The 18,366-nt window shown below is 41.7% G+C and overlaps 1 protein-coding gene across 7 annotated transcripts in view; it reads right to left on the bottom strand.

Annotated features, from left to right (window-relative positions):
- The window catches only part of LOC149244349 (putative CoA ligase CCL8), a 452,203-nt gene that overhangs the window by 364,488 nt on the left and 69,349 nt on the right, over nt 1-18,366 (bottom strand). For all 7 annotated transcript variants that reach the window (XM_089374826.1, XM_089374823.1, XM_089374822.1 and 4 more), the window contains one exon: nt 2,235-2,447. In XM_089374826.1, coding sequence (XP_089230952.1) covers nt 2,235-2,447 — 213 coding nt within the window. The remainder of the gene's footprint in view (nt 1-2,234; nt 2,448-18,366) is intronic.

The raw sequence follows: 18,366 nt of genomic DNA, 5'->3' as shown, positions 1-18,366 counted from the left end.
AATTAATTGATTTGGGTACAAACCCACAACTTTGGGTCAAAACCCCGACCACTTCGGTACTTTTTCCAACCATCTTTTGGTGGGTTTTCACCGCTTGGATATACCTTCTGAGCTACCCAATTTCCAATAGTAAATTCTATTGAATCCAAACCTTGTTTGAGCAGACTATTGGGCATTTGTTTTGGGCTACCTTGTAACACTTTTGAAGCAGAATAAAAGAGCAGTCTTGGTGAAGGACTGAAGAATAGTTGTTGTAGCAGGAAAACTTGGTTGGCAGTTTTGGCATCTCTTGAGAGCGGGCTTTTGGGTATCATTTGGAGCAACCTAGTGACAGACATGAAGGCACCTTTGGAGCAGAATATAGCACAATAAAAGACCAGTTGGAGCAGACTTTGAAGAGAACCTTGGAGCACACTTGAAGAGATCTAGAAGACTATTTGGAGAGGACCTATTGTGCATTTTTTGAAGCAGTTGTGTTGAAGCATGATTGAAGGTAGTACTGAAGCATTTGAAGACATTCTCGATCTCTTGTAAAGCAAGTCTTTTGTAAAATTTTGTTTATTTGACCATGTTAGAGGTTGGAGGGATTGGAGTCCTAATTGTTTACCAAGTTGGAGCTTGGAAGTTGTTGAGAGGATTGGAGTCCTCATTCTGACCAAGCAGGAGGTTGGGTCTGTTCAAGGTTGGAGTCTTGTAAAATCTAAAATATTGTTGTACAAGTTGGAGCCTGATTTGTTGAACAAGAGGTTTGGTGTCCTCGTCATTTTATTTAATATAATTATTGTTGTTTTGTCTTTTATGTTCTGGTGCATCTTGTGATAAAAATATTAACTGGCATAAATAACAATTAAAAAAAATACTAATTCACCCGCCCATCCCCCACCCCCCTCTCAGTATTTCCAACAAGAAAATCAAGTCACATGAACTCCTTATCGACACCCAAATCATAAGAGCAGACATCTCAACCAGTCAGCCTATCCAAATCACTCAGGATGAAAACAATTGACCAATGTCCCCAAGAATATAGATGTCAGCACAAATAACGCTTACGATAACAACTCATTTCCAATATCAAGCAACTGCAAGGTTCCACAGAAGATCGAATCGGGGTGGTTCAATCATTCTTCAATTCAACCATTTTGCTCTGCACTCAGAAATTCATATTGTCTTTTATCTTTGAAAATGATAGCTCCAAAAATTCAGAAAGATGCAAATAGAATACACGACAAAAAAAGGATAAGATGCCTTTTTATCAATATGCTTTGAGGACAAAGCATTTCTAAAAGTGATTATGAACACAAACATATATAAAGAGGAAGGTAACGTTATGAACACAAGTAGATATAAAATAATAATAATCATAATCATAATTAATTAGTGATTATGAAAACACGTCTCAAAAGACAACTATTCATGAAAGGACATCCCGCTTGGGTATATATATGAGACCCTCACTGTACGATCAACCATATCATGTCACTTGTTAATTTCTTTAAACCCAGTTACAAATTTACTGTCTCAACAAATAATCACAGATCTGAAATAAATAAAGCTTTCTATTCTGATTTCTAACAATAAATATCATGGGTTTTTAACCAAATAAACAGCAGAAGCAAAAATACTCTAAACCAATCATATGCAACAGTAAATAAACACAGATATACCCTGGAAACCCAAGTGTGGGGAAAAGTTGAAAACCAGCAAATGTTGGGCTTCTTATTCAACTTCAAGAGAAATATTTTCTTACTGCAGTTACACAAGAATTTGCTCCCATAAGTACAGCATCCTTGCCCTTCACAAGCCATGCCTGTACCTGTACTTGTCTTTCCCATCCCAAACTGGAAATTCTTCTTTCCAATTTTATAGTTTCTATATTCAGTATTAATGATGTAATGATGTACAATTTCAATTTTCAACAACTGATATAAATGTACAATTATAACACATTAATTAAATACCAATGTGTGTTTTTGTATTTTAACAATATGAAATGAGATCAGAACAGAAGGATTCTCAACCACGTTAATTATTTTATGATTAAATTGCCAGTGCAAATATCCTAAAAACCATCTGTTACCATTAAGTTATTAACAAAACCAACTCCCTACTGTTATAGGTATATTCATGTAGTCAGACAGCATTACAGAATCCCCCTTACTTTCAGATGCTTTCAATATTTATCTGCTATTTCTTGGCTACACAAACAGAAGGAAATGAGACTAAGGGATACAAACCGCATCATTCATCACATAGAGAATCTCTGCTTCTGGGTAACTAAGAGCCAAGGGAACAGCAACAGCACCACTAATCCATGTTGCCCAAATCCCAGCCACGAACTCTGCTGAGGGCTTTGACATAATACCTATCCGAGCGCCATTAAGACTGGTAATATCATTCATTTCTCTCACCAGCTGAGATATGTTTCCATTTGCAGTCTGCTTAGAACCCTACAGTAGAAAGGAACATGTTCATTTGGAAACTGGCTCTCAATAATAATCATTATGAAATATAAGTAAAGACTTGTCTTATCCCATTTAGATGAAAATTCAAATCATCAACATTTACAAATAATGATTTTTATCCCATCTCCTAGTATTCCATCTAATGTGTTAACTGTTTCTCGGTCTTCTTTTAAACCCTAATCCCTTCAGCAGATCTACGTGTGATGAGTATATCTCAAAGATGTAACAGTAGCAACATAGCTTGAGGAGGATGCTATAACATATTTGATCAAACTATATAAACTGCCACAAGATGAAAAATTACAGCCATTGTCGTGAAAGATGAAACACAATAGACAAATGTGTGCAAAAGCTACTAGTTACTTTACTACCAAGAGACTCACCCAGTGTATTACAGCTGCACAATTTAAGAAAAAGATTGTTTTTGGCGAGCCAAGGACCTCTTTTCCAAGTGTCATTGAAACATCGTGTGTTATACACAAAAGGCATAACTGATGATTATTTATAGGTGGTAATTCCTACATAGATTTTGAAGCTTACAGCACAACAAAAGGTAAGCTCACATTGTGATGTACCTTGCAGTAGTCATGGGATAACACAGGCATTCAGAAGAAAAGGAGCAAATCCATATTGTCCAAAAGGACCAAAAAAGTAATTAAAACATGTGAAAGATACAATTAATTATTGTTATGCAACCAAGAAAACTGCAATTATGGTATCCATGGGACACAACTAGGCTAAAGGATACAACTTTCCATGATAATTATTAATATCATTTAGGTACACTACATGCCCCTCACACAGACAAAGGACTTGTTACCCACCACCAGTGGGTGACCCCTATAGGAGAAATTTTTACCCACCACCAGTGGGTGACCCCTATAGGAGAAATTTTCTCCTAGATTTGTCTTCAGTCGGCTGCCAGCAGCCACTTGATAGCTTGATGTGTTACTATTCTCCGCCACCTAAGCCAGTCATTGTGTGCCCTCACTCCTCTATTATGATCATATGTTTGAAGGTGGGCCATCCAACCCCCAAAGGTATGATTTTTCATTATGTGATTGAGAGCTTATGCTTGCTTTTCTTGGGCACATTTGGGCATGGATTAGTGGGGAGACTCGGTAGAAAGAAATGGATTTGATTGTACTCTTGTTCCCTAACCTCAACTAGGGGGTTAATCCTATACCTTGGTCCCATGTGCTCTCTTTTATTGGCTACTAGCTTTAGGAGTGGCACTATATGGGAAACCCTGATTTTGGTTGCGTAGTCCCATTTCCCTAATACCATATATCTCACTTCCCTCCACTCATTACGAGCCCTTTTCCACATTTTCCTCATTTTGGTCCACAAGGTGTTAGCCTCACCCTCCCCTTGTCCACACCTTTGGTCGGGCCAGGAATGATGCCCAGACATTGATGCAGCTAAAAGGAAAGATAAAAGCATACATACAATAGGAAATGTACCACAAAATGCCAAAGATAGTCAGGACAATAAAATTTAGCACATGGGCAAAAGCTAAACATGGGCCCTAGCCCTTATCATTATGGCCATCACCCTAGTCCTTAGGGCCCCTATGAGTGCTCCTCTCATCATTAAGGAACCCATGATTGTCCCAACCCCTGGTGGGTGATGCACTGCCCCACCTTTGTTAGTTTTTGTAGCATCAAACAGGGGTTATAGTCTCAACTTTGGTCAGAGAGGCTAAGGAACACAAGATCTCCAAAACCCAGAAAAGGTTTCGGGAGAAAACGCCTAGATACAACTCAATTAAGTTAATTGATCAATAATTAAAAAATACCTAAGTCTAACTTAGGAAAATTGATTAATTAACAACAATTAATTGAGAAAGATCAAGAATGCTCTAGAAACTCACATGGATTAAGTTTGAGATGATCTTAGTCAATGGGGATCTAATCATGGCCATTGGTTCACCAACGAGAGATTATAAGAGAAGGACGATGGAGATGGAGAAGATACATCAAGCTAGTGAGTGATCGAGACAGATCGAATTTCCCAGAGAGTTCAAATTCAGCGGAGAAGAGAATTCAAGCCAAGAGATCAGTAGTAGAGGCAGAGGAGCAGCAGCAGAGATTTCGGTGGAGGTTTCCAATGTCGAAAGAGTCGGCCAGAGGAGGTCGAGTTATTCCACAAGAGGTTGTGCAGGGACTGCGCAGGTAGTTTCAGTGAGGCAGTTCGATTTCACTGAGGAGGAGGTCGATTCAATAGCCCACAGCCAAGATAATTTTCCAGAGGGCTAGAGAATCACTTCTAGTAGCAGCAGTAGGAAGGACGTCTTGATCAAAGGGCAGATTCATGCAGTGCGAGTTAGAGGTCAACATCTGCGCAAGAGTCTTGAATAGCCAGTTCGGATGGCCCAATTGTTGTCGGAGTGTTTGTGGAGAAGGGAAATTTTCCGTTAATAATTTTGCCAGTGATTCCTTTGGAGGGATTTCCAGTTTGGCATCTAGATTTGTACTCAGATTTTTTGTTGTTGAAGAATAATAATGAAATCCTCATCTGTTGCATTGGTTTTCCCACATTGGGTTTTTCCGGGGACATTTGTCCAAAATAACAGTGTCAATTTTATTGTGTGTGCTCTATTTTCTCAGTTCCTATTTTATTTTCTGCAGCGTTCTTATTGTGAAGAATATGCAATGTGATTTATTCGTTATTTTGTCATAACAAAATAAACTGCATAATTAATCAATTAGAAGAATAAATTCCAGTTGTTGCATTTCAAGGAATTTTCACATGGTATCAAAGCAAGTTTGACAGACCAAAAGCTCAGTATCAAAGACGGAGAAATTTCGCGGTTCAGAGGGAGTCTGAGCGAATTTCTTCCAGGACTGTGCAGAGGTCCAACCAGGCAGTGTGAATTGTTGGGCAAGGGTTCGATTTTTCAGTTGTAGGTGACAGAAAAGGTTTGAATAGCCCAGTAGCAGTTCCAACATGTAGCGGTATTGTCAGGAAGCAGTTCTATTTATCAGATATGAGATTTTGTTGAGTAGATTTGGGCGCAGTTGGTTTGCAGCTAGACTAGTAGTAGCAAATCAGCGCCGAGTGGAAGAGAAAAACACACACAGAGGAATTTATCAGAGGGTTTCCAGATCCAGTTTTCAGGAGGGGATCCATAATTTCCAATTGCAGTGGGTTGTAGCAATTTTGTCTGTTAGCCAGTGCGAGCTTCAGGAGCAGCAAATCATGTGCCAAATTCTGAAGGACATCTGAAAGGTTGAGCGATTTGCCTAGTTGAGGTGTTGCAGGCAATGTGAGGACCAGAGAAGGATTTTCGGAGGCAAACAGTAGTAGATTTGAGCATTCCAAAGGGGTGCAAGTAGGAGAAGAAAGGCCAAGCAGGAAATAGAAGAGATTTCCAGTTTTAGTCTCCAATATTTGAGTTTCGTAGATTTTTTGCAGATTTCCAAAGACAGTCATACGAGATTGCCAGGAGAGGTCGTGCGAGTTAGCAAGAATGCAGATTTGGGCAGCAGATTGACTTCCAATTGTCAGAGACAGGTGCCGGAGGAAGTATGTGTTTTCCAGTGCGAGTTGCAAAGCGAAGAAGGGTCTGAGCCAGGGACTAGGCTTAAAAGGAGATAGTGAGGCACCAAATCCAAGAGGAGTATGAAACTCCAGTGTGCTAGATGGGCAGGATCCAGTGCAGAAGCAACAAGGAGATCAATTAGATTAGTTCCAGTTATTACAACATGATAATCACTTTTGCTACAGGGGCCCACAGTATCATAGTAGCAGGTTCAGTGTCAACAGGTTGTAGTCAGATAACAGTAGCAGAGCTAGTTACGATCAGTATTCGAGAGACAGTTGCAGAGCTAGTTGCAGTGACACAGGCAATGTGAATTGCCAAGTTGCAGGTAGCAAGAGCAATTCTAGCCAGAGAGGTTTCCAGTTTTTCAAGAGGAAGGAGGTCGAGTTAATTCCAGCAGGGGAAACCGAGGGAGGCAGTGCAAATTGGCCAATTGCAGAGAGCAAGGCACAGTTCTAGCTAGAACCAATCAGCCATTCCATGTTGCAGAGACTACAAATCGGATACCAATACCGGAAGGACATCCGAAGGCAAAACAAGTAGTTTCAGTATGCAACAGGAGGCAAAGTATCTATCAGAAAGGGTTTACGAAGACAAGATTTGTTTTCTTGCAGCAGAACTATACAGTCCAGTCGGCATGCAGGCAAGATTACAAGTTGCAATGGAGAGGCTTTGCTGGAAGAAAAGAGAGATTTTCTAGTAGGAGATCGAGACTTAGAGGGAGTCTAGCTTCAGAGGAAGCAGCCCTATGGAACCTCAGTACTTAAGATTCTAAATCGCGAGTACATCAGAACACACAGTTATAGAGGTTGCAGCAATGTAGTGGAAGCGCAGAAGCATCAACAGTGTGAGATGTGGATCCATAGTTTAGTTCTTAGTTACAGTGGTTGCAGCAGCAACAACAACATGAAATCAGAGGAAGGGTGTGCAAAGTTGGCAGCAATGCAGGTGGCACAACGCAATGTCAACAACAACGCAGATGCAGGATGGTTCAGCTACAGTAGTGGCAGATGAATAAAAGTTTGTGCAATGGCTTGGTAGGCAGTGGCAAGTAGTCATAGTTGTCAGACATCAACGGCATATGGGAGGATGTTATGAGACAGTAGAACACCTTCCTCACTAAGAGTGCGAGTTAGTTTTTGTAGCATCAGACAGGTGTTCTAGTCTCGGCTTTGGTCAAAGAGGCTAAGGAACACAAGATCTCCAATACCCAGAAAAGGTTTCGGGAGAAAACACCTAGAGACAACTCAATTAAGTTAATTGATCAATAATTGAAAAATGCCTAAGTCTAACTTAGGAAAATTGATTAATTAACAGCAATTAATTGAGAAAGATCGAGAATGCTCTAAAAAATCACACGGATTGAGTTCGAGATGATCTTAGCCATTGATGTGGATCTAATCATGGTCGTTGGTTCAGCAACGAGAGATTATAAGAGCAGGACGATGGGGATGGAGAAGATACATCGAGCTAGTGAGTGATCGAGGTAGATTGAATTTCCCAGAGAGCAAAAATTTAATTGGGAAGAGAATTTGAGCTAGGAGATTAGTAGCAGAGGCAAAGGAGCAGCAACAAAGATTCTGGTGGAGGTTTCCAGTGTCGAAAGAGTCAGCTAGAGGAGGTTAAGTTATTCCACAAGAGGTCGTGCAAGGATTGCGCAAGTAGCTTCAGTGAGGCAGTTCGATTTGGCTGAGAGGAGGTCAATTCAGTAGCCAAAGATCGGGATAGTTTTCCAAAGGGCTGGAGAATCACTTCCAGCAGCAGCAGCAAGTAGGACGTCTTGATCAGAGGCAGATTCAGGCAATGCAAATTAGAGGTTGCACGGGAGTCTTGAATAGCCAGTTCGAGTGGTCAGATTGTTGTCGGACTGCTTGTGGAGAAGGGAAAATTTCCCTTAATAATTTTGTCAGTGATTCCTTTGGAGAGGATTTCCAGTTTGGCATCCTGATTTGTACTCAAATTTATTGTTGCTAAAGAATAATAATAAAACCCTGATCTGTTGCACCGGTTTTCCCACATTGGGTTTTTCCAGGGACATTTGTCCAAAATAATGGTGTCAATTTTATTGTGTGTGTGCTCTATTTTCTCAGTTCTTATTTTATTTTCCATAGTGTTTTTAGTGTGAAGAAATTGCAATGTGATTTTATTCGTTATTTTCTGTAACAAAATAAACTGCATAATTAATCAATTAGAATAATGAATTCCAATTGTTGCATTTCAATGAATTTTCACAACCTTAAGGGGGTAATCACTGCTACATCTTACACATCATGCTCTCATCCCCTTGAGCCCCGAGCAATAAAATGAAGAAAAGCTATAAAAGGCAGAAGGCATATGAAGAAGGGTGGAAAAACAAAGTGCGACGTAACTCGTGTACCACGATTCCTCCCTCCTACATCCATACACCCAAGGTGTGAGCCTTTCTCATCATAACTATCCTTGTACCATGGCATGTGGCTTGGAGCCTCCCCTTTTCTCCCACTCTATTCCATCATTATTTCACCTAACCCCTTCCATCTAATGGATGTATCAGGACTTGTCATTCCCTTTGAGGTTGAAACCACCTAATAGGGTCTTTCATTAACCTCTCTTGTCAAGCAAGGTAACACCAATACATGTTCAAAGCCCAATTAGAAGGGCATGCCACTATGAAGTGTCCACTTTTTCCCTTGATTAGCAAGCTTAATTACACAATTACACTAATGAATTATTATATTGAAAGGTGGGGAGACGCATTGGATCTTATATGGGATTGCAGGTGGGTTTTCATTTTGGACTTGGCCTCCTTATATGGGATCCAAGCCCTCCAAAGGGTCATAATGGCACCTGTATGGTGAGCATTGAGAGCCATGGGCCTCAACCCATGCAGAGCATTGATTGCCACACCATGGGCTTCTTCAACACCACCACATTACTTGTTCGTGCCCCAGTTATACAGAGATGATGATGCACTTGGACCATGTTGCCCAGTCAACTACACAATGCACCTGACACTTGGCAGCTGGTCCAGGGCCCAAAGCAGGTTTTACTTCCTCGGGGAGACATGGGAGGGCATGTGTCATCTTCTAGCCCTCATTGATGGAGCATCAACTTGATCTTGACCCATCTGGAGACCCATGAGACCCACAAAGCCCGAATTGGGGTTTGGGAATGTTTTGGAGCATTTGGAGGGCATCCCCCTCTTATTCATTATTTTTTAGGCCCTCACTCCCATCTTTAGCACCTAAGGTCTCAACGCTAGCATTAGAGAGCACTTCGCATGGACTAAAGGAGAGACAAAATATTAATTAATGTTAAAGCTACCTTGGTTGGCTTGTAACCAAGGGTTTGTTGCCACATTTGACACTTTAGGGGCTTATTCATTAGGAATTCGAACTTATTAGTCTTATATAAATAAGAGAGCATCTCTCTCATTTGAAACTTATCATCACTTGGATTTTTGGCTACCTCATTAGAGACTTTTGGCTTGCAATTTTGTGGAATGATTTGGATGGATTAAATGCATTTTGACATTTGGAAAATTTTTCTATCTCCCTTGGAGCTTCTCTTTGGCATTTTGGTGGACGGATATATTCTTCATTGTCCTTAAGTGTCATTTAATGTTATATTTTTTATCTAATGAATGTCTAATGCATGGAATTTTGTCGTACAGTCTTTAATGTGTCCTAATTAATGAAATTTGTTAGAACATTAACACTATTTGAAATTTTGCATGTGTTATTCATGGATAATGAATGAAAGAACGCTCCAAGAGGTTATACTGTATCTTGCGCCCTTGAAACTCAATTAAATTTTGCATTTGAAGTATAAATATCTAGAGTATTTGTGTAGCTGCCTCCATTAGGGCTAACGAAGTTGCTTCCAGGTCTCCTTGAAGAGCTAAGTTCCCAAATCAAGATCATTTTGACTCCAATTCTCCCAATAGCTAGGCATTAGTCCTAAATCCTTGGTGATCACCCATAACTCAACAAATCATCTTTCCTTTTACCTTCGCCTCGCTTCTTTTCATCGTCCCTTTAAGGATAAGGAAGCCTCCCTAGGGGTTTGATGTGAATTATATTAGAGAGGAGCTTTTGCTAAACCATTTGGACAACCTTTTGTGTTAGTTTTTCCTCCAACTCTCCTCCAGATTTGAGGCAATTTTCACGGTGGATTCTCCACAAAATTTGATGCCCTAGCTATTTCATCAAGAGGGAACCCTAGGTGTTAATCCTTCAACTTGGGGATTCTTTGAAGGTTCATACTTTAGTACTTGTTGAAGTATATCATTCATAGCCTTTTTTCTTGAATACCCTAACCTGGGATGAAATTTTATCTCGTCAAATATCGCAACCCTAGCTCTCGTGTAGTCTTTCCTTCAAGGGTATTTTTGTCGATATCATAATAGCTTCTCCCAAAGTTCACACAATAATTGAACCTTTCCATTGAATGAGCCACCCTGCCTCACTTCAAACCCATCATAGTCAAATCAATCACAAGTGAGGGTTACTAGGACTCCTCCTATCGGGTGAAAATATGATAAAAGAAGGGGACTTAGGTTGTGGTGAGAGTGGACAGGGTGTTGTTGTGCCCTTTAGTTTTTGCCTATTGATAAGGCTTGCTAGTTTGTGCAACAACAGGCCTCATCTCAAAGCACAAGGAAACAAGACAAAATGATCGTTAAAGCTCCCAGGTCAATCCATTGAAACACTATAGAAGGGTTAATCCATCCTAGGTCAAGTCTAATTGGAATTCTCTGTTAAGAAGGTTTGTAAATCGAACAACATGATTACAACTCCAAGTATGTCTTCCGAAAGAAGTCATTTTGGAATCACTTGATCTTTGGAGAGTAAACAGGGTATTGTCCTATCCTTGTTTAGAGTAATATCAATGTTGTTAAATTTATTGACCGAAGGAGAGACTCATATAATGGTTTGCTTGCTTCAAAGCAAGATAAGGGATCTCCAAGAAAGGCTTGGGGGGAGGATACCTAGGCCTAAGAGGAGAGAGAGATATTCTACGATAGCAACTATCCTAGACCTAAGGGATCCTACAAAGGACTAAGTCACCCTAGAAGGGTTTCAAAGATGGAATCTATACAAGGTTCTAACCCTACTAGGGAGACATAAAAGATACTACAAGCTAGACCTAAGGTTCAAGGTATGTATCTTCTTTAATGAGCACACAAGGTCAAACATAGAGGGAAAATAAGGGTCTAAAATTTGATGAACTTTCGTTGAGTTTTTAAGTGCAATAGACCCTTGGTTCTACCACTACCTAGAAGGAACCTAGACAAAGTCAGTCTTATAGCTAGAGCTTGGTATATCTCCCAATCCATCGACAAGATTGGCTTCAAAACTTGAGGGCTACTAGGAGACTCACCAACGCAATTGGTTTCCAATTTGCTCCAGAAGAAGCTCTCTCTAATGCATTTTGTAGGGAGGCCCAGGCAACTTCTAGGGTTAGGGAAGAATCCAAATAAAAGGTGAAAAAGAAACAAAAAGTGGAGGTGATAACCTAGGATTAGACTAGTGCCTACTCCTTGGGGAAAGATGGAGTCAAAATGTCCTTCATGAGGCAACTTCAAATTTTCAAGGAGGCCTAGAGGGACTTCGTTATCCTATGTAAGGTAGCAACACAACACCCTCAAGATACTTTACACTTCAGAGACAAAAACAAGATGGAGATTCAAGGAATTAAATGTACATTATTCCCCTAGGAACTTTCATTCATTCAATGCCTTTCAATGAGTAACACATGCAAAATTTCACAAAATTTTCAATGCTCCAAGCAAATCACATAAATTAGGGCATCTCCAATCTTTACAAGAGAAATATTCCATGCATTAGACATTTATAATAACATAAAATAGCATTATAAACCACTTACAAGGCAAAGAGAACATATCCATCCATCATGAAAATGCCAAAGAAGCTCCAAGAAAGAAGTGTGAAATTTTATCCAAACAACAAAGTGCATTTAAACTTCAAATTTCGTCCAAGATTGCAGGTTCGAATTTTACTTTTTAAGAAGATATCTAATCCAAATGATGATGAGGAATACAAATGAGGTCTCATCAATTTATATGATCCTCTTACAAATTCAAATGGTCTAATTTGCCTAACAAACCCCTAAAAATGATTCTAATGTGCAAAATAACAATAAATTTGGTGACAAACCCACCAAATAGCTCAAAAGTACAAAATAAACCTTCCTAATGAGGCCAAAATGATAGAATCATGGTGCAAGGAGCCATTGGAAGGCCAATACATGTCACTCATGTGCAAAAATAAAGAAGAGGGCTCTCAAAATGATGACCAAGGGGTTGGCCCCTTGGTTTCCAAGCAAAACATTTGTGGTATTCCCAAGTGGTTGTGGGGCACAAAGAATGGTCTCATGGGTCTCCAACTGGATCAAAAAAGTCGATGCTCCATCAATAAGGGTTGAGGTGATGATACAAGCCCTCCCATGTCTCCCCAGGTGAGACAAAACCTCGTATGGGCCCCGATCGACTGCCAAGCGTCTGGTGCAATTATGTGGTCGGTTGGGCAATATGGTCCAAGTATCATAGTCTCTGTGTGACTGGGGCACGAACAAGTAATAGGTGGTGTTGAAGAATCCCATGGCATGGTAATCAATGCTCTGTTGTGGTGGAGATCCATGGCTCTCAACGCTCACCCTACAAATGCCATCATGACCCTTTGGAGGGCTTGGGTCTCGTATAGGGAGGCCAAACCCAAGATGAAGACCCACCTGCAATCTTGTATAAGATCCAATGTGTCTCCTCACCTTCCAATACAACAATTCATTAGTGCAATTGAGTAAACAAGCTTGCAAACCAGGGGCAAAGGTGGAAACTTCATAGTGGCATGCCCTTCCAAGTGGGCTTTAGAATGTACAGGTGTCCCCAAGCTCCAAAGCTAGGTTAATAAAGGCCCCTATTAGGTGGTTTCAACCTTTAAGGGATTGACAGGTCCATGGTACATCCGTCAAGTGGCAGGTGTAATGTGAAATAAAGGTGGAACGAAGTGGGGTAGAAGGGAAGGCTCCAGGTCACATGCCATGGTACAAGGGTAGCTATAATGAGGGAAGGCCACACATAGGTGTATAGATGTAGGAGGGAGCAATCATGGTATAGGTGAAAATTCTGTCACTGCGGCAACTGATTTACTTTTCCTACTTATCTCACCATAAGTTATTCATGAAATTACTTCAACAATATTAAAATAAATACTGCTATAGATATCACACCGTAATAAAAAACAAACATATGCACAAGAATCAACACATTGACACAGTTATTTCGGACTAATGTCCCCGGAAAAAACCCAATGTGGGAAAACCGGTGCAACAAGTGAGGATTTTATTATTCAGCAATTTTCTAGTACAACAGGGTGCCAAACTAGCTTACCCACAGATAGACAAATTCTCCAGCACTTCTACTGAACCTGGCATAGGCCCTACCGACCTCTGCGTCAGCATGAAACCCTCTACATCAGCCTACTGAGGCTCTGCGCAGCCTCTCTGGCCTTCTGCGTCACTCCTGCAGCCTCTGTGTGGATGACGCAGGCCTTGCTGGCTCTGCGCAGTCTCTGTTGCCTCTGTGTGGCTTCCTCTGGCCCCTGCGTCTGCCTCTTCTACCTTTGCGTTGATCTCTCGTCTCTCTGTTCCGTACTTGCTGCCTCCTAACTGCTCTCCAGACCACTGGTTCAATTTCTCAGCTAACCCCGCTCCAGAAATTGAACTAACTGGTCTCCTTCAGTGTCTTCTCCAAGTGACCCTCAAGCCTCCTAAGTCCTCTTATACTTTTCTCGTTGACAAATCAACGGTCGAGATTAGGTCCCTAATCAACGGCTAAGATTAGATCTGGCTTGATCCATGCCTTCTGGACCATTCTAACACAATTTCATATTAATACAAATTAATATGTTATTTTCCCTAATAAGTTTAGACTTAGCGACTCCATTAAAAATATTAATTATTTTAATATCTCTTGAATTGTTTAGAATCTGCCCAAACCCTTTCTGGGCATTGGTGATCTCATGTGCCCCAACCTCTCCACCAAATTTTGTGGCTAGAGCACATGCGATGCTACCCCAAATCAACACTCCCTCTTAGCGAGGACTGTGCTCTAGTAATACTCCTCACTGAGTATCACCCTGATCATCCGGCATCAGTCCTTGTGCTAATGTTAAGCCTCCCTGCCCAACATCCTCTGCACTATTGCATCTTGTACTACTGCCCATGACTCTGCTACTGCCACTGCTGCATCTGTACAACAACTCCCTCTGCATCTGTGTTGTTGCTAGTCCTTTCTCCCAACACTGCGACTCCCTCTGCATCTGTGTTGTTGCTAGTCCTTTCTCCCAACACTGCCTCTACACTGCAACTCCCTCTTCATTCGTGTTGCTAACACTCTACTTCTGAAAGGGGTTCTTTACCATCCCCATCTTTCCCTGAGGTAGTCAAATTTTGACTTTCCAAGGGCCTTGGTGAGGATATCTGCCACTTGTTCTCCTGTAGGAGTGTAGCTCAACTGTACAGCTCCTCGTTGGACACAGTCTCTAACAAAGTGACACCGGATATCAATATGCTTCGACCTATCATGGAAAACTAGATTCTCAGAGAGTTTGATGCAACTCTGATTATCACACATGATCCTGGTCGCCTCCATATTTCTTTTGAATAGGTTCACCAGCAATTTTCTAAGCCATATGCCCTCACACAAAGTTGTGCTTGCTGCCATATATTCTGCCTCAGATGAGCTCAGAGTCACGGACTTCTATTTCCTACTACACCAGGAGGTCATTCCTGATCCAATGTTGAAACAGTACCCAGAGGTACTTTTCCGATCCACTGAACTTCTTGCCCAATCTGCATCAGTGAATCCACTCAACCTAATATCCTTCCCCTTGGTGTATAAGAGCCCATAATCAACTGTTCCCTGTAAATACCTGAGAACGTATTTGGCTACTGCCCAGTGTGCCCTCTTTGGTTCCACAATGAACTAACTGTGGGTGTTGACAGCATAGCAAATATCTGGCCTGGTATTGACCAGATACATCAAGGACCCTATGAGTTGTCGGTATAGGGTGGTATCGACATCCTTGTCTTCTGATGCATCAATCTTCTTCCAGTTGGTGATCGTTGGCGTAGCCATAGGTTTACAGTCTGCCATCCCGAACCTTTTCAGGATCTTTGTAGCATACCTCCCTTGCCCAAGGAAGATATCTCCTTTCTGCTGCCAAACTTCCAACCCTAGGAAGTAGTGCATTTGTCCCAGATCCTTCATATCGAACTCTATGGCTAGATTCTTCTTACAGTCCTCAATGAGTCTGGATGATCTTGTCAGAAAGAGATCATCCACATACAATACTAAGATAAGTGGCTCATTCTCTACGACTAGATAGTAGAGATTCGGATCCGCATCACTCTTGACAAACCCCATCTTCTGCAAGTAGCCATCTATTCGACCATACCACGCTCTCGGTGCCTACTTCAGCCCATACAAGGATTTCTTCAGTCTGCATACATGAGACTTCTTCTCATGAGTTTCAAAGCCCTCTGGTTGTTCAATGTATACCTCTTCTTCTATTACCCCGTTCAGAAATGTCGTCTTGACATCCATCTGATGGATCCCCCATCCCATCTGGGCTACAAGAGATATCACGGTCCTAACAGATGTATACCTGGCTATCGGGGCAAAGGTTTCCTCATAGTCAATCCCTTCCTTTTAAGCATACCCCTTAGCCACAAACCTGGCCTTGTATTTCTCAACACTGTCATTCGCATCATATTTGATCTTGTATATCCATCTGGAACCTACCACAGATCTATCTTGAGGCCTTGACACCACCTCCCAGACATCGTTCACCATTATCGAGTTATACTGCTCCACCATCGCATCTAGCCAGACCTGATGCTGAGCTGCCTCCTTGAAACTGGCACGCTCCCCATCCTGAGCTACTAACGCCTGATACCTGTCTCGCTGTTTTCGCTCCCTCTTACTGTTCCTTGGCTCACCGATGAAGTTCTCTGCATCACACAGAATCTGACGAAGTTCTCTGCTAGTTCTTCCTCTGCCAGCAAGTACTTTTGTTCGCTCCTCCTCATCCTGAGAATCTTCCTGTCCTGAGGAAGGATTCTTCACTTTCGTTGGTTGAAGGGCCATGACCAACAGATCCTCTTTTGACTGCTCCTCAGAAGGCATTTCACGAGATCTTCTGAAAACTCTGTCCTCCATGAACTTTACATCTCATCATATTACTACCTTCATGCTCCTGGAAGATAGATTCTGTATGCCTTAGCGTTCTTGCTATATCCCACCAGATACCCATTTTCTGCAGTGTGATCCAGCTTCTTTTCTTCGAGTATGCGGCAATATGCTAAACTCCCAAATATCCTGAAACGACTGACTTCAGGCGTCTTCCCAGTGAAGACTTTCTCTGGAGTAATCTTGCCCAATGCTTGATGAGGAGTCTTGTTCTGAACGTAGACAGTTGTGCTGCATGCTTCCGCCCACAAGAATTTTGGCATATCCTGATCATACAGCATGGCCCTAGTTGCTTCTACAATAGTTCTACTAGTTGATCCAAGTTTTCCTCGAGTGATCATCAATGAAGGTAAGGAAATACTCGACACCACAGAGAGCTTTGACGGACATGAGTCCGCAGATATCTGAGTGTATCAATCCTAGTACACTCTTGGCCCTGTGTTTGCTCCTAGGAAATGTCGCCTTGGCATACTTTCCTAGAGCGCATCCCCTGCGTACCTCATCTCGTTCCGTACTCAGATCCGGAACTCCTGTTACAGTGCTCCTGAGAATTCTCAAAGCTCCATGGTGCAAGTGACCCATCCTTCTGTGCCATAGTTCGTTCAAGTCCTTGTCCCCATGACTGCCTATTAGTGCCATTGGAGATTCTAGTTGTAATCTATACAACCGATTACTTTTGATCCCAATCTACACTTTCTTTTTCCATCTCGGGTGTTTGACGTATACCTTTTGCTTGATGAAGTAGACATCATAGCCCTTGCCTTGTAGTTGTGACACGGAAAGTAAGTTCATCCCCAATCTTGGTACATGCAACACATTTGTGGCACGGAACCGCTCTCCCGATTCTCTCTGAAAAAACTATGGTACCCTTTCCTACTGGAGTACACTTTGCTTTATTCCCCATGGTGATCTGAAAGTTCATCTTCTGTTCTCGATATTCTGAGAAACACTCCCTGATTCCCGTCATATGCCATGAGGCTCCACTGTCTATATGCCATACTTCTGATGATGCAGCACTAGTCATGCATGCCACTTCTTCTTCCAACCTGGAAGCCAACATAGAGAAATCAAATTCTCTTCCTCTTGTGCAATCTTCTGAAAATCTGCGTGAGTCCCCTGAGGTAGATGCCTCTATATCGTGGTCTCGACCCATAACTGATTTTCCCTTTCAGTCTCTGATTACTTCTCTGATACCATGTGAAAATTCTATCACTGCAGCAACTGATTTACTTTTCCTACTTATTTCACCATAAGTTATTCATGAAATTACTTCAACAAATATTAAAATTAATACTGCTGCAGATATCACATCGTAATACAAAAACAAACATATGCACAAGAATCAACACATTGACACAGTTATTTCGGACTAATGTCCCCAGAAAAACCCAAAGTGGAAAAACTGGTGCAGCAAAGGACGATTTCATTATTTAGCAATTTTCTAGTACAACAGGGTGCCAAACTAGCTTACCCACAGATAGACAAATTCTCCAACACTTCTACGGAACCCAGCATAGGCCCTATTGACCTCTGCGTCAGCCTGAAACCCTCTGCATCAGCCTACTGAGGCTCTGTGCAGCCTCTCTGGCCTTCTGTATCACTCCTGCAGCCTCGGCGTGGATGACACAGGCCTTGCTGGCTCTGCGCAGTCTGTGTTGCCTCTGCGTGGCTTCCTCTGGCACCTGCGTCTGCCTCTTCTGCCTCTGCGTTGATCTCCCGTCTCTCTGTTCCATACTTGCTGCCTCCTGACTGCTCTCCAGACCACTGGTTCAATTTCTCAGCTAACCCCGCTCCAAAAATTGAACTGACTGGTCTCCCTCAGTGTGTTCTCCAAGTGACCCTCAAGCCTGCTCTTATACTTTTCTCATTGACAAATCAACGGCCGAGATTAAGTCCCTAATCAACGGTTAAGATTAGATCTGGCTTGATCCATGTCTTTTGGACCATTCTAACACAGTTTCATATTAATACACATTAATATTTTGTTTTCCCTAAGTTTAGACATAGGGGCTCCATTAAAAATATTAATTATTTTAATATCTCTTGAACTATTTAGAATCTGCCTAAACCCTTTTTGGGTATTGGAGATCTCATGTGCCCCAACCTCT

The sequence above is a fragment of the Pinus tabuliformis genome, chromosome 8 (assembly GCF_031772625.1).
Source record: "Pinus tabuliformis cultivar Carrire ecotype Pingquan chromosome 8, CPIR1, whole genome shotgun sequence".
Taxonomy (NCBI): domain Eukaryota; kingdom Viridiplantae; phylum Streptophyta; class Pinopsida; order Pinales; family Pinaceae; genus Pinus; species Pinus tabuliformis.
This window is presented reverse-complemented; position numbering and strand designations above follow the sequence as displayed.